Below are 19,737 nucleotides of genomic sequence, written 5' to 3' on the forward strand. Positions count from 1 at the left end.
CTTTCACCTGAATTAGCGATCTGGAATTTTATTCTGTGATCTGTCCATCTCATCTCCGTAGGTACCACCACGTTCAGTAACTTTGCTTCAGATATAATTTGGTCTCAATGAGTTGGCAATGTTTAGAGAAGAATTCCTCAAGGGAGACTTGCATCCTAATTTGTCTTTGTGGCTTCTAATTTTTGTGTGGAGGAAGTGTCCTACACTCTTTCTCAGATAGGGTGATTGGAGAGGGGTTCTTGGGTTTTTTTGACTTTGAAGGTAACTAGAATGGAAATAATAACAATTATCGCTACACAACTCCATAATTGTTACTTGTGGACCTCAATTCGCTGCTATGTGGTCTTGAAAGCTCATGAAAGTATCTTCCCCTTCCATCTGCTCTGCTTGGGAGTCATTTGAGTTTAACTCAAAATGTCTTAGACTTATCTCATGAACTTGATTGGACAGGAAATTGATAACGTATATTGTTGCTCATCTAGCTTTTGCTCTCTGATTTCTATTCATGTTGAGTTGTGGTTATACCCACTTGGTTCAGCTGGAAGTAATCCTATATTTTATGAACATGATGTGATTACCAATTTTATTTGCATCCTAAATTGCTGCTGTTTAAAATTTTCCATATCTGAACTTATTCTGTAGTTTCAGTCCCATTAGAGATGGCTGTGAGCTATTACTGTTGGTTCATCTATAGTTGCTATTGGAGTAGTTCTGAAATTCTAGTCTACTCATTAGTTGTAACTGAGATTTCAAGGGATTTCTCTTTTTGATATCAAAAATTACTTGTCAGTGTTCTGACCTAGGGTTCAAAGGATGTTTGTAGTTTATAATTGGGATTTCAAAGGATTTCTCTTCCTATTGGTTAAACCCAATTACACACAAACGCACGCAAATTTAGATCATGCTTGAAATTATTCGATATATCACTATTGACTTTGAATGTAAAAGTTGTTCTAGATCTTTCACCTTGCTACTTGAGAGTTGTTGTTGTTGTTTCTTGCAAAGGAACATTAGAACATCATAAAGAGTTGTATAGTCCTCAAAAATATTGAAAACCATGCCAATTGACATCAAAAGTGACACTGTGGTTGCTTATTGTGGTTTTCACGATTTTCTTCATGATGAGCAAATTGCAGATGAAGAGTTTGTGAAATTTTGGGATGATGTGGAAAATTGAAGTTGATTTAAATCTATTTCGTCAAAAGTATGATGTGGAAAATTATAGTATAACTTAAAGAGCTAGTTCAAATGTAATCAGCATTATTAGGGCTAATATTGCTAATGAAGTGGCTAGAAGGCAAGATATGCCTCAAATTCCTTTGTAGATTTGTTCTACAATTTGCTTTTAAATTTTAATGTACAAATTATATGCTTTTAAAATTTAAGAGCTTTTTATTTTTTATTTTTTATTTTTTATTTATTTTTTATTGAATAGCCTTGTTTAAGAATTTTGTAAAGTGTAAATTTCATTTTACTTCAAGTATATGGTTGTAGTTAATTAGACGATGATGTCATTTTGTAATTATCAATGCTGGTTTAAAATGAAATTCCATCCAAAATAGATTTCTATTAATACTGTTTTGAAAATATTTTAGAAAACATCATTGGAACATGTTTGTCAAACACTCAAAATTGTTCACAAATTATTTTTGTAGTACGAAAACATAAAAAAAAATGGTAATTTTCATCTGGACCCCCTAAGGTTTGGTCCAGGTCACTTTTAGTCCCAAAAAAACTCTTCCTTTGCATATGGCTCTACTGAGGTTTCTAAAAATGATTAATTAAGGACAAATCATATTTTGATGACCAAAATACCCTTATGGTGCAATGCTCAAGATTGTATCGTATATGCCATTTCGATCTAATGGTTTATATTAAAAAGTAAAATTTTAATTACAATTTTAATCTTCTTTTTTTCCAAGGATCTTAAGAATTCAAATTTACAAACTTAAATCCTTGATTGAAAATCAATAAAATCCCAATTCCCATTACAGAAACCATGAGAGGGACAATTAGGATTTTAGCCAGCGCCCCTTGGAAGCCAGACTAACTGTACATACAGTGAAATAGATGTTTAGCAAGGGAATTGTTAGGCATGTACTCAGCAACAAGTAACCTCTCATCGCCATCACAGCAATAACCGATCAAATTCGCAAGCCTTCGATGTCGCAACTTTTCGACGCCCCAAGCTTTCTCCTAAAACCCACCAGGAAGGAAGAGACAAAGGATCAGAGTCAAGTAAAAGAGGGGAGCAAAAACACCCAAAACCTAAGGAGTAATGAAGAATCAAGACGGGATTGAGAGAAGAGAATTAGAAAACCCAAATGGCAAATGAGAGAGGGATGCAATACAACAAACTGCTTGGGATCGGGCCACGCGAATTTGGTGAATTTCTTGGCGGTGCCCCCGGCGATCCTCGAAGACGACCCTTGTAGACTAGATTGGGGGCTTTCTCCCCACTCTTGGAAACGATAAACTCCTAGCTGAAGTTGTTGGTGGCGGCGTTAAGGTCGGAAGTGAAAACTTGGAGAAAGAAAGAACTCCAACAGCAACAACAATAGGGTCCGAATCACCAGCTTGAGGTGAGTGCTTCAACGGCGGAATTTGGCTATGATGTTGTTTGTGATGTTGTTGTACCTTGTCTTTATCTCTTCGAGCCTTCCTTTTTAAGAGCGATAAGAGGATGATTCACAGCAACCCATGACACATCCTATTATTCCCTCATCACACGCTCACCTCACTTCTCAATTTGATTGAAAAAGCTCTGGAATCATTAAGAAGCAAAAGAAGAACAAACAAGAAGAAAAGAAATCTAATCCGGTTCATTGCAGATCAAAACCCTAATTGTCCCTCTCATGTTTTCTGCAATGGGAATGGGATTTTATTGATTTTCAATCAAGAGTATAAGTTTTTGTAAATTTGAATGCCTAAGATCCTTGAAAATAAAATAAAAAGATTAAAAGTGTAATTAAAATTTTTTTTTTTAATATAAACTATTAGATCGAAATGGCATATATGATACAATGTTGACCATTGCACCATAAGGGTAATTTGGTTATCAAATTATGATTTGTCTTTAATTAGTCATTTTTAGAAACCTCAGTAGAGCCATATGCAAAGGAAGATTTTTTACAAAATCCAAATCCAATTTGGTTTCCCACCTTTACTAAACTTCATTTATTTAAAAAAAAAATTTAGGTGATATTCAGTTTTCAATTTGAGTTGAATTCGATTTTCCTTCCTCTTCCGTTTCTATTTGAGTTTTTTTTTTTTTTTTTTGAGAATAAAATGGATTATAGTTTTTTTTTGTCCATAGTTAATTAAGGGTACTACTGTAACTTCACAAAAGGGTAAATAAGTAGAGAGATAAGTATAAGGGTATTTTGGGGTTTTTAAGAAAATATAAAGATGCCACATCATCAGTTAACTAATGGAACTTAACGGTAGGAGGGCAATAGTAATTATAGACAAAATTGAAGGTTGGATTAGTAATTTTCAAAAGTACAGGGGATACAGTTTTAATAAAATCAAAGTACAGGGGGCCAATAGTAATTATCCCTTTTAAAAATAATTTTATGACAAAAGATACTGTTAATACATGCATGAAATAAAATTAAAAAAAATAATTATGAAATCTAATACACTAATCATACTTTGATATTTAAAATACAAAAAACCAAATAAATAAAATTATTGTTGTCCCATTGTGTTATAAGGTTAATTACTAGTAAAATTTTATTTTTTTATGAAAATAGTATTACCCTCACTTTTTGAATGTAAAAATGGTTTTTAGGTTGGATATGTGATCTAGGTTTTGCCTTTCATTGGAATTAAAAAGCCAAAAGATGAAACTACCACTATTTAGAAAAAAATATATGAAATACAAATTTTTTGCATTGATATTCTTGTCATTTTGGATTTCAAAGACGTGAATTTAGATGAGATGAATAAATAGTAATAAACCTTAAAGATTATTTTGGGTTTTTGAAAAAATGTAAGAAGTACCATGTATTTTGTGGCACTCTGCTATGCTTTGTTACTAGACTCTTTAGGTTTTGATATACACGGAAGTTTTCATTCCTATATATAACAGTTTGCCCCCCAAAAAAATGTAAAATACTTTTCTGTTCCAATTAATTAATTTCTTATTTTCGTAAAAAAAAGTCATGAAGAGAAATTTCGAAATTAGTAAACTATGTGGGGTTTTGTGTAATATAACGTTTTCAGTCATCCCCTACTACATACACGTTCTCTTAATTAGGGTTTCGGCAAATAGGTTTTCTTCAGCTCTCAGAGTCGTCGTCCTCCGCATTTTGCTTCTGAAGCTTCTCTAACTACATTGTTTACAATGGCGGTCGGGTACGTCGATATCGATCTGATCGACTCTTAATTGCATTCTGTCTTCAATGCATCTGATTGTGTGTATTTATGTTTTACAGGAAGAACAAGAGGATTTCGAAGGGAAAGAAAGGAGGAAAGAAGAAAGTGTAAGTTGTCACCTTAGCGACACTGATCTGTATTTTTCTTTGGCGTGTCATTTTTTCACAAGTTGACCTGTTATGGTTCTGATTCTCAACTCACAGGGTTGATCCTTTCACTAAGAAGGACTGGTATGACATCAAGGCTCCTTCGATCTTCAGCACTAGAAATGTTGGGAAAACCCTAGTTTCGAGAACGCAGGGGACCAAGGTGATGACTTTGTCCTTTGCTTAGACGTCCTCCTTAATTGTGATTTATCCTCCAATCCATAGCATCTGTATTTGTGGTGTACTGGAGTTGGAACTTAAGGATCAGTTAGCAGTGATCTTAGACTGTGATATTTATTTGTCATTACTAGCGCCAACTACGGGCTATTGATACTCCTGTTAGATGGTGTCGTTTTCATTCAAGTTGTCTATGAACTTCTTATCTCTTAATCGATGAAGCTGATTGAGGGTGGTGTTATTTGGAAAATTAGATTTATGTGGCAATTTTTTGATTCGCTCCTGCTACTTGATGCCCACAATGTTCTATATGCATTTTCTGAACGAGAATAGTTTTATGAGATGACTAGTAACAGGTCTTCAATTTCTATAACGTTGTATTTGAGAAATAAACGGCGCACTGGTGGATCAAACACATTTTTTATATTTTTCTTATATCACTTATTTCTGTTGGGTGGGAGATTTCCCATATACTTTTCCTTGTTGATTTCTGCTGAAATATATGGATCTTCAAGTTTCGTTTAGTTTTTTAGTTCTCAGATACATCTACTTTTGGGTTCTGATTGTAGCCAACATTTATAGTTGTTGTAACAGAGTGAACTAGACACTAGATCTGAAATACTGAAGTGGAGACCAGGAATTCAAACATCCTGATTACGTTTGGGGTTGAATTTTAATTTTTAGAATTTTACTATTCTGTCCTGCTTCATTATCATTCGGCCTTTTTGTCCCCTCTTCCTGTCATATGTTCTTTGCTTGTAAATGGAAAAACCAGAGACTACGAAATAATGACAAATTCGAGCCAATCCTGTTATGCATTCTGTTTTGTGCGTCTGGTCTTGATTCTTAAAACATGATTTACCCAATCCTCTATCCTTCTGCATGATCTCATCACCGTCTTCATCTTCAGCTGGATTAACAAGGCGTAAGTTCGCCAAAATGGACATGATACATTCCTAGAGACATTATTTACTGTTGGTTGTTAGTTTTTCCCTTTATCTCTTTTCTCTCTCTATCCATGACAGCAAGCTTATCAGCTATTTGCATGACTAGTTGGATGACTCTTGCTTGACTGGTATTTTGGGTGGCCTGGTGGAACTTGTTTTTCCTGTGCCTCTGATATTAAATCATGTAAGATTGGAACTATAAGGAGATACTCTGAAGATGATGGTCAACCTTTCGTAAATTCAATAGGAAATCTTGGACATAGGTCTAATGAATAAGCAGTCAATCACTGCACAAATTTTGTTTTATGTGCAGCTTGGATTTGGTAATGTTTGGTATCCAAGTGACCCCAGGCAAATCAGTAACTCTTTAAAGTCAAACCCTAGCCCCTGACAAAGTAAAAGGGGGAAAGAAGAGTTAAGTCTGATAATGTATTTCTCATTTATTTAAGCTGTGATGTTTGGATTGGGGACACTACTGAAACTTTTTACCAATTTGGGGTTGGCTGAATTAAGATATATGGCAGCAATACCAAATTAGTAGGTTGGAGGTAATTTGCAAATTAGTGCTGCAGCGGGCCTTCCAATGATGCCCAAGTGTAGGGCTATGTATGAAGAAGCTTTGGTGCAAGTTTTATGAGATTCTGAGGGACCGAAGTGATATATGAAATTGAAATTGAAATAGGAGGTTTGCAGATATCATTGCTCAGCTGATGGAAAGGGCTAGAATTGGAATTGAATAGGGTGGTTGTTGAGGGAGTTATATGCTTTTCCATTTGATGAAGGAATATAGAATTGTGTGAACATGAAGCCTTCCAGCCAAAACTAGAGCAGATATGAACACAGGCATTTTAACTCCCGAAGTTGGAACCATATTAAGCAGTTTCGTATGTTATTGAATTTGGATTATCTCAATCCTTAAGGAATCTTCACAGAATATGAAGCAAGGAAAGGGAAACTAAAAGAAGGGAGAAAAAAATTGTAGGAAATGGTTTTTTATTTTTTGGTGGGGGGGGGATGGTTTGGGGTTTGGGGAGTGGCTCTCTAAGTCCGTGTCCCTCATCTTCAGCTATCCTTGGTGTAAAAACATGGAATCTTTCTGTTAACTTTGCTATAAAGTCTCTGTATTTCTTATATTCATTTATTCTGCTCAAACAATGACAATGGCTGCCTTTGTAGAGACCTGGACCAACTTAAACAATTAACTCTATATGTATCACACATGGTAACCTTAATTAACTCATCCGGTGGTGGTCCATATGCATTGCTTTGATATCTTGCACCTCTTTCTTCTTCCATCAGATGTTAGCTGCTTTGTGCTTTACCAAGCATTTCAAGAATGAAATAGAATATAATTTTGTTGTTTATTTTGGTTTGGTATTAAGATAGTTACCCAAGCATCACCAAGATGTCCGTCTTAGGAGGCCGAGGGCGATCACACATTTTTTGTGTATCCAAAAGAATCTACACTTTGTGTCTCTAGGTGATGCCAAGGGGACGCCTTGTATGCCATATGACGTCCTATGGGCTGAGTAGTCACTTTTTTGACATTTTCTATTTAGATATCATTTTTGGGGTCCTTTTCTACAATCAGGATTTCCGCAACGCCTCATATTGGTTGGTGGTTCACTTTGTTACTTTGAAACGAGAAGCATGGAACCATTTTAACATTAAAAGCGAAAGAAACCTAATTGTAAAAAGAGTAGAACTTATTAGTTCTTATTATGATAAGATGAACTCTTTTTTTTTTTTTTTGGGTAAAGATAGTCTTGCATTATCATGGCTCCTTGATATTTGTTTAGCTTATAACTAGAATTTTAAAAGTTTTAGCATGCTGTTTGTGCCAAATAGAATGGTCGTATAAGAAAAATGTGCACTAGAATGCTTTGTTTGCCAAGGCGATGCTATGCGGCTGCTTAAGCGCCATGGTGCTTAGGGGAGCTCTCAAATGTGATGCTCACTGTACTGCTTTGATCACTGTGGATATAAATACTTTTAAAATAATTTAAAGTCTTAAATTGTTTACTTTCTGTTCCAGATTGCCTCCGAAGGACTTAAGCACCGAGTGTTTGAGGTTTCTCTTGCTGACCTTCAGAATGATGAGGATCAGTCCTATAGGAAGATCCGACTCAGAGCTGAGGACGTTCAAGGGAAGAATGTCCTCACTAACTTTTGGGTAATCATATATTATATGTCTTATTCTGTTTTTATCTTTCCTCTTTCCTTCAGCTGCCAACTTATTGTTGAAAAGATCATAGGAAAAGATGTGCTCAAAAAGTTGTGTTTTCTCAGGGAATGAATTTCACTACAGACAAGTTGAGGTCTTTGGTACGTAAGTGGCAGACCTTGATTGAGGCACATGTTGATGTGAAGACTACAGACAATTATACTTTGAGGATGTTCTGCATTGGATTCACAAAGAGACGACCTAACCAGGTTAAGCGAACCTGTTATGCACAAACAAGCCAGATTCGGCAGGTGAATTATTATTATTATTTTGTTTTGCAAGTTCCGTTTATTCTATTATTCCATACCTTGTATGTGTATGGTTTGATATTTTTCCTGCTTTTCTGGCTTGCCAGATACACATGTAACGCATTTGCATTTTATCATGTTAGATTATGTGAATTTGGTTGACTTTTCCTAATATGGATTTTGATTGGAGTTCTTATCAGATTCGCCGTAAGATGAGGGAAATTATGGTAAACCAGGCGACTTCATGTGACTTGAAGGAGTTGGTACAGAAGTTCATCCCTGAGATGATAGGGAAGGAAATTGAGAAGGCCACTTCTAGCATTTACCCCCTACAGAATGTCTTTATTCGAAAGGTTAAGATCTTGAAAGCTCCCAAGTTTGATCTTGGCAAGTTGATGGAGGCAAGTCTCTTATGGTCCTTTTGTACCTGCTTTTATTTATATATTTATTTTTGCTTTAGATTCTGGTTGAATATTCTCCTTGTAATTTGTCTCTGCTAAGTACATGGTAGTTTTCTTATTTCTCCTCCCTCTTTTTTCTTTTCTTTCTTTCTTTTCTTTTTTTTTTTTTTTGGGGGGGGGGGGGGGGGGAGGTTGGATACAAGCCTTGAGGAATGGTCCTTTTGTGTCATCACTTTTGACTAAGCAGTTTTAGCGTGCCTTAAGTATGCAGTTCTTGGCTTTTTTGTTTGCTTGCTATATTTGAGTTCCTAATCATGAAACAACTAATATCACGAGCATTTTAAGTAAGGATCATTATGTCCTATCCAGTGGATTAGATGGTTCGAAAAATGTGTCACAGATGATATCTAGTCTATCCTTTTTTGCTGTATTATACAGCGGTAGTCGTCAAATGTATTCAATGCTTAGTCATCCTTGGCTGTGTTTGCAGGTCCATGGGGATTATTCAGAGGATGTTGGCGTGAAGGTGGACAGGCCGGCCGAGGAACCAGCGGCCGAGGATAGTGAAGTAGTTGGAGCTTAAATTATAGGTTCAGCATTTTTTTCCCTTCTCATCGTTTGATCAAATTTTGGAAGTATTATTCATCCTTGATGCTGGTGAAAAGCTTAACTAACCAGGCAAGGATTTTGGCTTGTATTGTGTAGTTCAATTATTTGATGTTAAGAAGCAGGAACATAAATTTTGCCTCCTCTATGGTCCATTGCCCCATTGTCTGCTAAATTTTGTCCTTCCTGGTGCTGCCATTCCTGTGGCAGCAACTATTTCAGAAAGTTTTGATAGGAAAGAGTGGCATGATGCCTTAATTTTTTTTCTCAATCCCGCAGCAATTATAGTTGTGGCTTGTTACTGCAGAATCCATAATCCATTGATTGTAGTGATCCCCATTTATTTAAAGGGCTAGAGTTTATTGCTTGTTTCATGTAGGGCTTCAACGTGAGCACGGTTAGCGTTTTCCCTTGTACTTTTAATAATGTTCCTCATTTTAATGACAGGAACCACCACTTCTGCTTCCAAAAATCCCCATGCTCCATCCAGTAGTTTTCATCCATTTGTTAAGAATTCCTGTACACATTAATATAATGTTAGACTTAGTTGGTATAAAAGAACATATTACATCTGTCAATTTTGTCTAGTTTACCCAAGCTGAACATTGGAGATATATTAAAAGCAACACTTGTGGGATTACAAGGGTTAAACACTGCAAAGGCTTAAAGAGTGGAAGTGGAAGAGGTCTGGAGTAGTTACACTGCATTACCAAATCTCTTACCCAAAACTTGTTACTTTTTTGGCAATTCATGTAATAGCTAATTTAATGATTAAATAGCTAGTATCACACAAAATATTAGGGTTAAGGCATTCCCATCTCTAGTGATTCATCAATGGGTTATTAATGTTAAAAGCTACAGGGATACAAGCAAATGGCTTGCAAACTTATGGTGGTTGCAAGTGTTTTTAAGTAATATGACTTTGTTTATCTTAAATAAAAAAGAGAAGTCATTAACCAAAAAATCAGTTTATTTTGCCATTTGACAAACCCCAACCCCTGAAGTCACACTCGATGCCAAGCTTTGTCTGTTCTTGTGACCGGATAGCATTTATCTGCTTTGCAGATATGGGAAGGATATTTTTGAATTCCATCATCACATCGTGTTGTTGTCTTTTAGTTAGCCACAGCAATGGGGCAAACTGCTGCCGCAAATAAAAATCCTATGTTTGGTTGTATCAATTTCATTTTCCGTCCGTTGCCCATCCTTTCGGTGTCAGTTGTCCTGAAAACTATTTCAAACCATTTATGTCTGACTTGTTCTGCAATTCTATTAAGTCAAAAATGGGGCAAGACAATGAAGTTTTACAAGGAACATTTTTTTATTTTTTTTGATAAAAAGTTAAACTTAATTACTAAGAAAGACAATTACGAAGCTTAGTTTGGCCCACTACGTTCCAATCATTCTTAAGTTTTATTGACTATCCATGGGTTAAATAGGTGAATTATAATTAGACTGTTGGGTTCTGAAATTCCTGGTGGCTATACCTTTAATACAAAAAACTAAGTTTGCCAAAAAGGAAACATGAGCAAGTGGGCATTGTTTGTTTTTTAGGTTGTGAATTAGGTCAATCACTTCTTTGACATGTTATACCACACATTACTAGCTTGACTTGTGAGATTCGGGCTTGATTTATTCTTATGCGAAGTTCGACAATTAAAACCTCAACAATATCTATATTCCCTAAGCCTCATGTGCCGATGTCATGGACTTAGCCGTCTTAAAATAGACTTATACTCAAATGCGAAATCTTGCATTCAAGATCTACCAAAATAAAGTTTTAAATTGAGGATGTAGGGGTAATTTCTATCAAAACTTCCACAATGGTTTTGAGGTGTAGTCTCATGATGCCATTCTTATTTTTAACAACGCTTGTTTTGCCAATTTGACCGAGAAAATTCCACCACTTAGAATAAGAGAATGATAGGAGGCAAATTTAGAGAAGAGATTTAAAGATATAAGAAAAGGAACAAAGGATTTTGATTGTAAATGTACTCCCAATTCAAGTAGGTGTACGGAAATGCTACTCGTGCCACAATAGCATTTCTTTTCCAAACTTCATAATTATGTGGTTCCCGAATCTGCGTGTACTCCTGTTAGATGGAACATCTTAGAAGCTATAATTACTTTCATGATATATGGTGTCAGTATTTGCTCACTTGCTTTATTTTTGTAGTTTTCCCGAACAAAGCCCGGAGGAGCGCCGGAAGAAGAAAACCAAAAAAAATACACCAACGATAAAATGTGAAAAAACAAAAACCAAAACCACCAGCACAAAAAACCAGAGCCCACAAACAAAAAGAACAAACACAAACATAAACAAATAAAAACAAAAAAAACACCCCAACACAGAGACATAAAAAACAAAAAACCAAAACACACAAAGGCCAACACAAAAAAACCGACTAACAAAAACCAAAAAACATAAAACAGAAACCCCAACCCCAGGCATAACAAACAAACAAAAAGAAACCATAACTAATTCAAAAGTTCAACAAAGTCCACAACAAACAACAACAGAAAAGGAAGTGCGAAACAAAGCAAATATTAAAAACCACAAAAAAAAAAATAAGAAAAGGATATCCCCTTGGAATTCTGGTTTTCCATCCATTTTTCCATCCATGTCATGTGCTTCCTGGATTGAATGGTAACCCTCTCCTTGGTTGTTCACTTCTGAGATACTTCACCTGCAAATTCTTTTGAATGAAATTCTCTTCACCGAAGAGAAAGGAGAAAAGATATGGTATAGCTAAGTAGTGTCAACTAGGTCTTAGTGATCTTGGACCCATCCTAGCCCCTCTGTACCCTGGATGGGGCCTCCGCCCAATTTTTGAGTCCATAGAGCGATCTTGGGTTTTATGGATTTAGAAACCTAAAAACATATATGGAAAAAATTTTATATTTCCTTTTTCTATTTACTCTCCCGAAAATGATCTATTATCTACAACAACAACAATAAGTCTTGTCACAACTAAATGGGATTGGCTATATGGAATCTTGTCTTCCATTTAGTTCTTTTTTAGGTCATGCCAGATACAAGGCCTAAACTATACATATCATTTCTCATACTTTTTAAGTTATTTTAGGTTTACTCCTAGTTTTTCTAATTCCTTTAATATGGATTATATCACTTTTCCTTTCAGGGACATTTATGGGTCTTCGTTGAACATGGCCATGCCTGAAGCTTATCACTTATGGTATCAATTTCCAAACCAACTCTAATATGATCATTCCTTATCTTATCCTTCCTAGTTTTGCCATCCATCCATCTTTAGCCCTCATTTTTGTTACGCTTAGTTTATCTTTATAATTCTTTTTAACAACCTAACACTTTACACCGAATGTCATAATTGGTCAAACGATGGTCCTATATAATTTATAATTTTTCTTTAAGCTTTAATGGAATACATCGATCACACAAGACCCAAGATGCACTTCTCCACTTCATCCACCCTATTTTAAGTCTTTGGGAAACATCATCCTCTATATCACATATTTTGTTTATGATTGAACCTATGTACTTAAAAGAATCACTCTAAGGAATCTCCTTATCGCCAATTTTCACCAACTCATCGTCAAGTTTCACCAACTCATCGTCTACCCGATCATGACTAAACTAGATATTCTGTCTTTTTTCTACTTAATTTAAAGCCTCTTGATTCCATAGTTGCTCTCCATGATTATAACTTATTATTAATCCCCAAGTGAGTCTCATTTATCAAACAATACGGGCGGACCACGGGCGAGGGGGCCAGGCCCCCCCCGGAAAAAAAGACCCCACACGAAACCACAGCCCCCCAGGAAAGCAAGGCCCCCCCCCCCCAAGAGAAAAAAGGAAAAAAGGGAAAGCACCCAGAAACAACCCAACCAACCCCCCCCCCACACCAACCCAAACGGGGAAAGAAAGAAAAAAAAAACGAAACAAAGACCAGAAAAAAACCAACAACCAACCGTATCCACCCAACCAAAGGGGAGGAAAAGGGAAAAACCAAAGGACCAAAAAGAACATAGGAAGAAAGACGAGAGAAATAGAAAAAAAGCACAGAAGGAAAAACACAGGGACCCCAAAAAAAGGCAGACAGGGGGAAGTCAGGTCTTTTGAAGATACAATCATACGAAAAAAAACAACAAAGTTACCAGCAAAAGGGGCCCCAAAAGGGACTCATATAAAAAAAAAGGGGAACCCAGGGGGGCCCAGGGAAGTTGTCCTCGTGTTGGCCCCAATTTCCCGGGCCCGACAATAACATCAGCAAAAATCATACACCAAGGGACTTCGTTTTGAAATTTTTAGTTAATTCATCTATTACAAGTGCAAATAAATATTAGCTTACAAGTGCGAATAAAGACTTAAAGTTGATCATTGATGTAGCCCAACTGTAATTAGAAATTCCATTACTTTGTTCCCCCACTATTCTTACATTTGTCACTAAATCATATACATATCCTTAACTATGTCTATATATTTACTTGCAATACTTCTTTTTTCTAGTATTTGTCAAATTAATGCTCTAAAAACACTGTCATAAACTTTTTATAAGTCAATAAATACCATATGAAGTTTTATTACTACTCCTCAATATTTCAAAATGTTCAAATTATAGTAAAATTCCTTTGATTTATCATTTTTCCTCTGTATTCTCATTTTTTTAATAGGAAATTATTATAGTTTTTTTTTTCCTTTCTTTTCCATAGATGGATCTGATCATGTTTAGTGGATTTAGATTAAAGATTTAAAGAAAAATAGAAAAGAAAATACATCTGCTCACATTTAATGATTCCTATAAAATAGAAGTAAGAAAGTTCTACATAAAAGAAAAAGAAAAAGAAAAAGCAAAATCTTAAAAAACAATAAAAGATGTATTTAATCAATAATCTTAAAAGGGTAAAGAAAAAAAGGAGGAGAAGTAATAGTTTACTTATCTATTAGAGTAATTTTCATTTGGACCCCTTGAGGTTTGGACTATTTCATTTTTAGTCCAAATAAATGGACACTTTGCATCTGCCTCCGCTGAGGTATCCAATAAGATCAATTAAGAACAAATTGTGATTTTTATGACCACAATACCCTCACATCTATTCTACCGTAAAGATTTGCATCATTTATTCACAATTAAATCCAATGGTGAAAATCAAATGAGTGGGATATTTACATCTTGTAAATTTATAAATTATTAAACCTTTGAATATAAAATTAAATAGTATGGATTCACTTGTAAAAAATTTTATTTTTACATTTAAAGACTTGAAGTTTCTTAATTTACAAAATCAACCTCTTAGATGCATTGTATCTCCCTGTCGTTCTAAACCTAGGGTTTCCGATTTCAGATTAATTGGAGATTAATTGGAAGAATGGATTAGATAAAGGACCAGCACCTCTAGCGCCCGCCATTACCAATATGCAAGAATCTACCCCTGAAACGACCGTTACCAGTATGCAAGATTCAGGAGCTTCAGAGATTGCAGATCATTAACCAAGAGCAACAACCAATGTTCTAGAGGAAATGCTCCTGCTCCCAACTGCTGCTGATGATGATGTTGTTGTAGGTGGTGCTGTATCTCTAGTTCTGAAAGGGGTCGCTTTGCAACCATGTCAGTTCTTCGAGGAAGGATCATCTGGGAAGAGCCATCCCGGAGAATTCCTCCAAGTTGAGACCGATACCTAATTTGGGTGTTGTTAATCGCCGCCGATCCACCACCGATCCCGTTAGAATTGTAGAAATCGCCACCGCCTGAAAACCCAGACAACATTGTTGGCAGAAAAGAAAGAAACCAAACTAAATTGGGGAAAGTCACTTGAAACAGATGATGGGGCTTCTGGGTTTTCGAAAAGGGAAAAAAATTCCGTAGAAAAGACAATGAATCTAAGAAACAAACATCAGAACTGTTGAAAGAAAGTAGCAGAAGGAGAAGAACAAGAATCAAAAGCTAATCACAGAAGGGTGAGAAGCTATTAAAAGTGAGATTTTACGCTTTCTCTTATGCTCTCCTAGAACTAATTGATTCTCCTCATGATAACTAGTTGTTGCTCTTGGTTAATGAACTGCAATCTTTAAAGCTCTTGAATCTTGCATATTGGTAACGGTCGTTTCGGGGGTAGATTCTTGCATATTGGTAATGGCCGGCATTGGAGATGCTGATCCTTTATCCAATCCGTTCTTCCAATTAATCTGAAATTGGAAAACCTAGGTTTAGAACGACACAGAGACAATGCATCCAAGGAGTTAGATTTTGTAAATTAAAAAACTTTAAATCTTTAAATCTTTAAATGTCAAAATAAAAAATAATTTTTACAGTGAAGCCACATTATTTGATTTTATATTCAAAGGTTTTTTTTTTTTTTGGTTAATATATTCAAAGGTTTAATAATTTATAAATTTACAAGATGTAAATATTCTATTTTTTTTATTTTTTTATCGTTGGATTTAAATGTGAAGAAATTATGCAAATCTTACGGTATAATAGATGTGAAGGTATGTGATCATAAAAATCACAATTTGTCCTTAATTGATCTTATTGGATACCTCATGGGAGGCAGATGCAAAGTATCCATTTATTTGAACTAAAAATGACATATATTAAGCCTTCAGGGGTCCAAATGAAAACTACTCTATTTATTATTACTAGCAAACTCCACGTGTATATGCACGTAGTTGAATTTGATTATTTAGAATACCCATTTCCCAAAGCAAAGAACAAATAGGGCAAGAATCAACGTAGAATCCACACAAAGATGCTTAGAGAGGAAAATTTAGGTTCTTTGCTCCTTTCAAGTCTTCATGTCAAAGGGACAAGGTGGAAAATTGTGGCAGAGAGAATATCTAGATCATTGATGAACAAATTAATTGTCAAACCAGGTAGGTGAAAGAAGACCATTCTACTTATTTAAAGTAAAGTAGAAACTGCCCCAGTTGAAAAACTGTCTAGGAAAACTCCAAAAGGAATTTTATAAACACCATTTGGAATAATCCAGATGAAATTCAGGTTTTTGACAATCTACTTGATGATGGCATCACCAGAAATATATATATATATATATATATATATATATATATATATATATATATATATATATATATATATATTTATTATTTTTTTGGGGGGAGGGGGGCGTGGTGGGAATGGATAAGAACATCAGAATCAATTCTTGACTCTAAAACAGTGACTAGAAACAAAATTTATAAAAAAATTGGGGAAGTGGATCCATCATAATCATGCCAAAATTGGGATGTATAGGATGGACAATTACAGTCTGTCAATTTTGAAAATAAGAAAACAAATGGAATTCTAGAGACAATGCTTGACGTCATTCAGATAGGAATGGACAAAGCGACAGAAAAGGGGATAAGGATAAACAAAATTTGGACAAACTATCATCTCATTTCGAAGATTTTACCCTGCCTATCAGGAGAAAAATGGTCTCTCAAAGAATTACCTAAGTTAATGAACCTCGCTAATATATCCAAACAGGTGCATTATTTTGATTTCCACAACCCAATGCTTCAATTGTATTTTGAATATTATGTAGACATAGGAATCTCTCAGGTGGATGACTGTAATAGTACAATATGTAGCCTTTATAAGTGCTTACAGCACTAATTTCGTTTTAATCTAAATTTTATTCTCATAAAAAAAAAATTAATTATGCCAAAACATATTACTACAAGGATCAAATTCCAAATGTCCAGAAAATGATTTAGACGGCCTCAATCACCAATTAAACACACATGCAGACTATGGTTGATGTTATGAATATACTCATAACACATATAGCCAGGTATCTTAGCCTTATAAGTAGTAAGCCATAAGCATGGTTGCCAATAAAGCAATGAGAATGCAATAAGATAGAATCTTTCTCACATTGGAAGATTATTTCTAGGTAACTTAGGATATGATATCATAGGATGACATATATGCGTGCATGATTGATCAAAAAAATAGGATATCATAATTCGTCAGATTCTAGTTTCCCTATGCCCGAAACTTCAGCTTTCTTAGAACAAAAATGAACTATGACGTTGTTCTAAGGGAGTAATGAAATTAAGTTTGGAAGGAAATTTTAGTAATTTATATAATTACAATGGTAATGATCACCCCACCCGTTGGTCTCGGTTACCCACCCGACAACACGTGGGAGTGATCCGTCACAGGATCCACGGTTTTATCTATCAACAATAATAAATACAAATATAGACAATCAAGAGCAATAAATGTTCAATAACTAAATTAAAGAATTACAAGAATTCAAATACTCCAACAACAATAATAAATGAAAGAATAATGAATAAAACGAATACGAGTTCAGCGGAAGCAATTCAAAAGAATTATATCAGTTTCTTTCCAATTTCCTTTTCTAAGTCTAAATAGTGTTTTTTATGAATTTCCAGATAGGGTGTCCTCCAGTTCTTCTCCATTCGTTGAGCGTACAGTCTAGCCACTTTTCGTCTCTGACCATCAATAGGTGCGATAAGCGCACTCCATGCACCTGCAGGAGCTCCCGCACAGGCTATCTCCATTTTTCACTGTCGGTGCCACATCTTCTTCATACGGGATGGTTCCTTCATAGGAAACCAGTCCATCTTCTGATACATTTTCTTATTCTGTGCAGACTAATAAACATATACAAATAAATGAGTGAGTTCTAGAGAACTTAGTAAGAACAATTACAATTCCCATCAATTATCCAATAAAGCATAAATGCATAAATGATATGAATGAGTGCAAAGTATGAATGATACTATGATTTCTAACTATGCAGGTCTCTAACAGCTGACATGCTTTAAGATATACACCAGCTCTCTTCTGGGTAAGTCTAGTTACTCTGATCCGGCAAGGACTGGTTACCTTTGTAGGAATCCTGGGCAAAAAGGGAAAGTCCACACCTGGCTCTCAAACCATGGCTGGGGTTAAGTCAACACTCTCTCACCACGACCATTGGTAATGAGTACTAGCGCATGTCGGGGTTTCTATTCCAATGCAAGGTCATACTGGTAACATGTCTACATGAAGTCCAGATACATCCCCTATGGCACCAACCAACTCGGTTCAGTATCCTTCGCAACCTAGGAATGAGAATCCTCATGGACTGGCTACCGTTGTTGGACTCCACTCCTTAACCCTATGGTCATCCATATATTATTGGGGCGAAAGCTCTCATGACTCCTCACAACTCCCAGTCCGTTCCTTGGACGTCTATGAGCCCAACCCTAACATATGCAACCCTACCATATTTATATGACTAACAGTAGACCAACGTCACATCACTGTCATCACGGGTCATCCGGTTTCAATCCCCCTACCGGAAGGGTAGTAGCATGTGGGGTACCTAGCCATGCAATTCTAGACTCTACCTAAGAATGTCATCAAACAGTCATGACAGTGCTGGAGACATCAGCAGGCATATGTCCCATTCCACAGCCTTCTGATATCCCAAGCTAAGATATCCCAAAGGAATACCTCATCCATCAAAACCTCACACTATGTATCATCAGTATATTACAATCCTAACCAACAAAGTATATGTGTAAACAAGACAAACAACAGTAATATAACAAGATTAATATATAAGACATGACTACAGCAGCATATATAAAGAAAGGCTAATGCTAACAGACACTGGACTAGCATGTTCAAGTCTATTCATAAGATATGATTGAATGTCCTTACCTGCATATAAGTAAACTGTCCGTAAAAAGAGATCCGTAAACTATTACAAGACTTTCTTTTCAACAGAGTATACCTAAACACAGGGTTACAATAATATATAAGTTATTGAATCAAGGTGGATCAAAACCAAAAGTCATTTGGTCACTGTTTACGAGCCAGTCGCTCATGCCGGTGGCTTAGATTGAGCGACCGCCACTAGTGACCGCCCCAAAAACAGAGAGTTTCAATCCGAAACTTAGGCTTCTGATCACCCGTTTTCAATCCGGATTTTGAGTGATCATGACCTAAATATCGAATCTAACACTCCTATAGCCAAAGGGTGAAGGAATCCTAACAATTTCCATCATTGGATTACCCAGAACCCTCCCCTTGACTGGATTATCCTTTTCACGAAAGCAGGGTTTCGTTTTCGGATGAATCACCTCAAGAAGATTGGAAAGAGAGTCACAATTGAATCAAAAAGGTAACCACAATGATGAGGGGATGGGTTAACACGAAATTTAAAGACAAATGAGATAAAGGGTGAAGGGTGAATCCATTACCTCACTTCATAACACCAGAAAAAGGGAAGGACTGATCTCCAGCTCACTGCCAGCACTTCAGATCCACTTTCGGCACTTTTCCGCACCCGTCTGATCTCCAAAAACGGTAACCACGAATAAAATATTCATAAGTTGGACGAGGGTTACCTTTTATAGAAGTCAGGGGGCAAAATAGGGCAAAACCCAAAAAATAGACCGGGCGGTCGCTTGGTTCAATCGACCGCCACTAGCAACCGCCCCCATGTAATTTGCCATACAATGGTGCTTTTGCTAGGGGGTTGATATCCAAGTACAACCTAGCCCTAAAGAAGAGATAGGGGAGATCTTACCTTCATTCCGGACATCTCCAGACATCACTTGCCTTCCAGAAGACCAACTACCTAGCAAGGCAGGCTCTTTAGAT

General features: G+C 36.0%; 1 protein-coding gene across 1 annotated transcript; it reads left to right on the forward strand.

Moving 5' to 3' along the window:
• The first annotated feature begins 4,250 nt into the window (after nucleotides 1-4,250).
• On the forward strand, nucleotides 4,251-9,629 carry LOC149028584 (small ribosomal subunit protein eS1). The gene is made up of 7 exons (XM_089137926.1): nucleotides 4,251-4,359; nucleotides 4,440-4,487; nucleotides 4,584-4,689; nucleotides 7,686-7,823; nucleotides 7,940-8,125; nucleotides 8,323-8,523; nucleotides 9,014-9,629. Exons 1-7 carry the CDS (start codon nucleotides 4,349-4,351, stop codon nucleotides 9,104-9,106), a joined length of 783 nt encoding a protein of 260 aa, XP_088994052.1. The 5' UTR covers nucleotides 4,251-4,348; the 3' UTR covers nucleotides 9,107-9,629.
• The last annotated feature ends 10,108 nt before the right edge of the window (nucleotides 9,630-19,737 follow it).

This window comes from Hakea prostrata, chromosome 1, assembly GCF_041222555.1.
Source record: "Hakea prostrata isolate BN-2017 chromosome 1, UWA_Hpros_2, whole genome shotgun sequence".
Taxonomy (NCBI): domain Eukaryota; kingdom Viridiplantae; phylum Streptophyta; class Magnoliopsida; order Proteales; family Proteaceae; genus Hakea; species Hakea prostrata.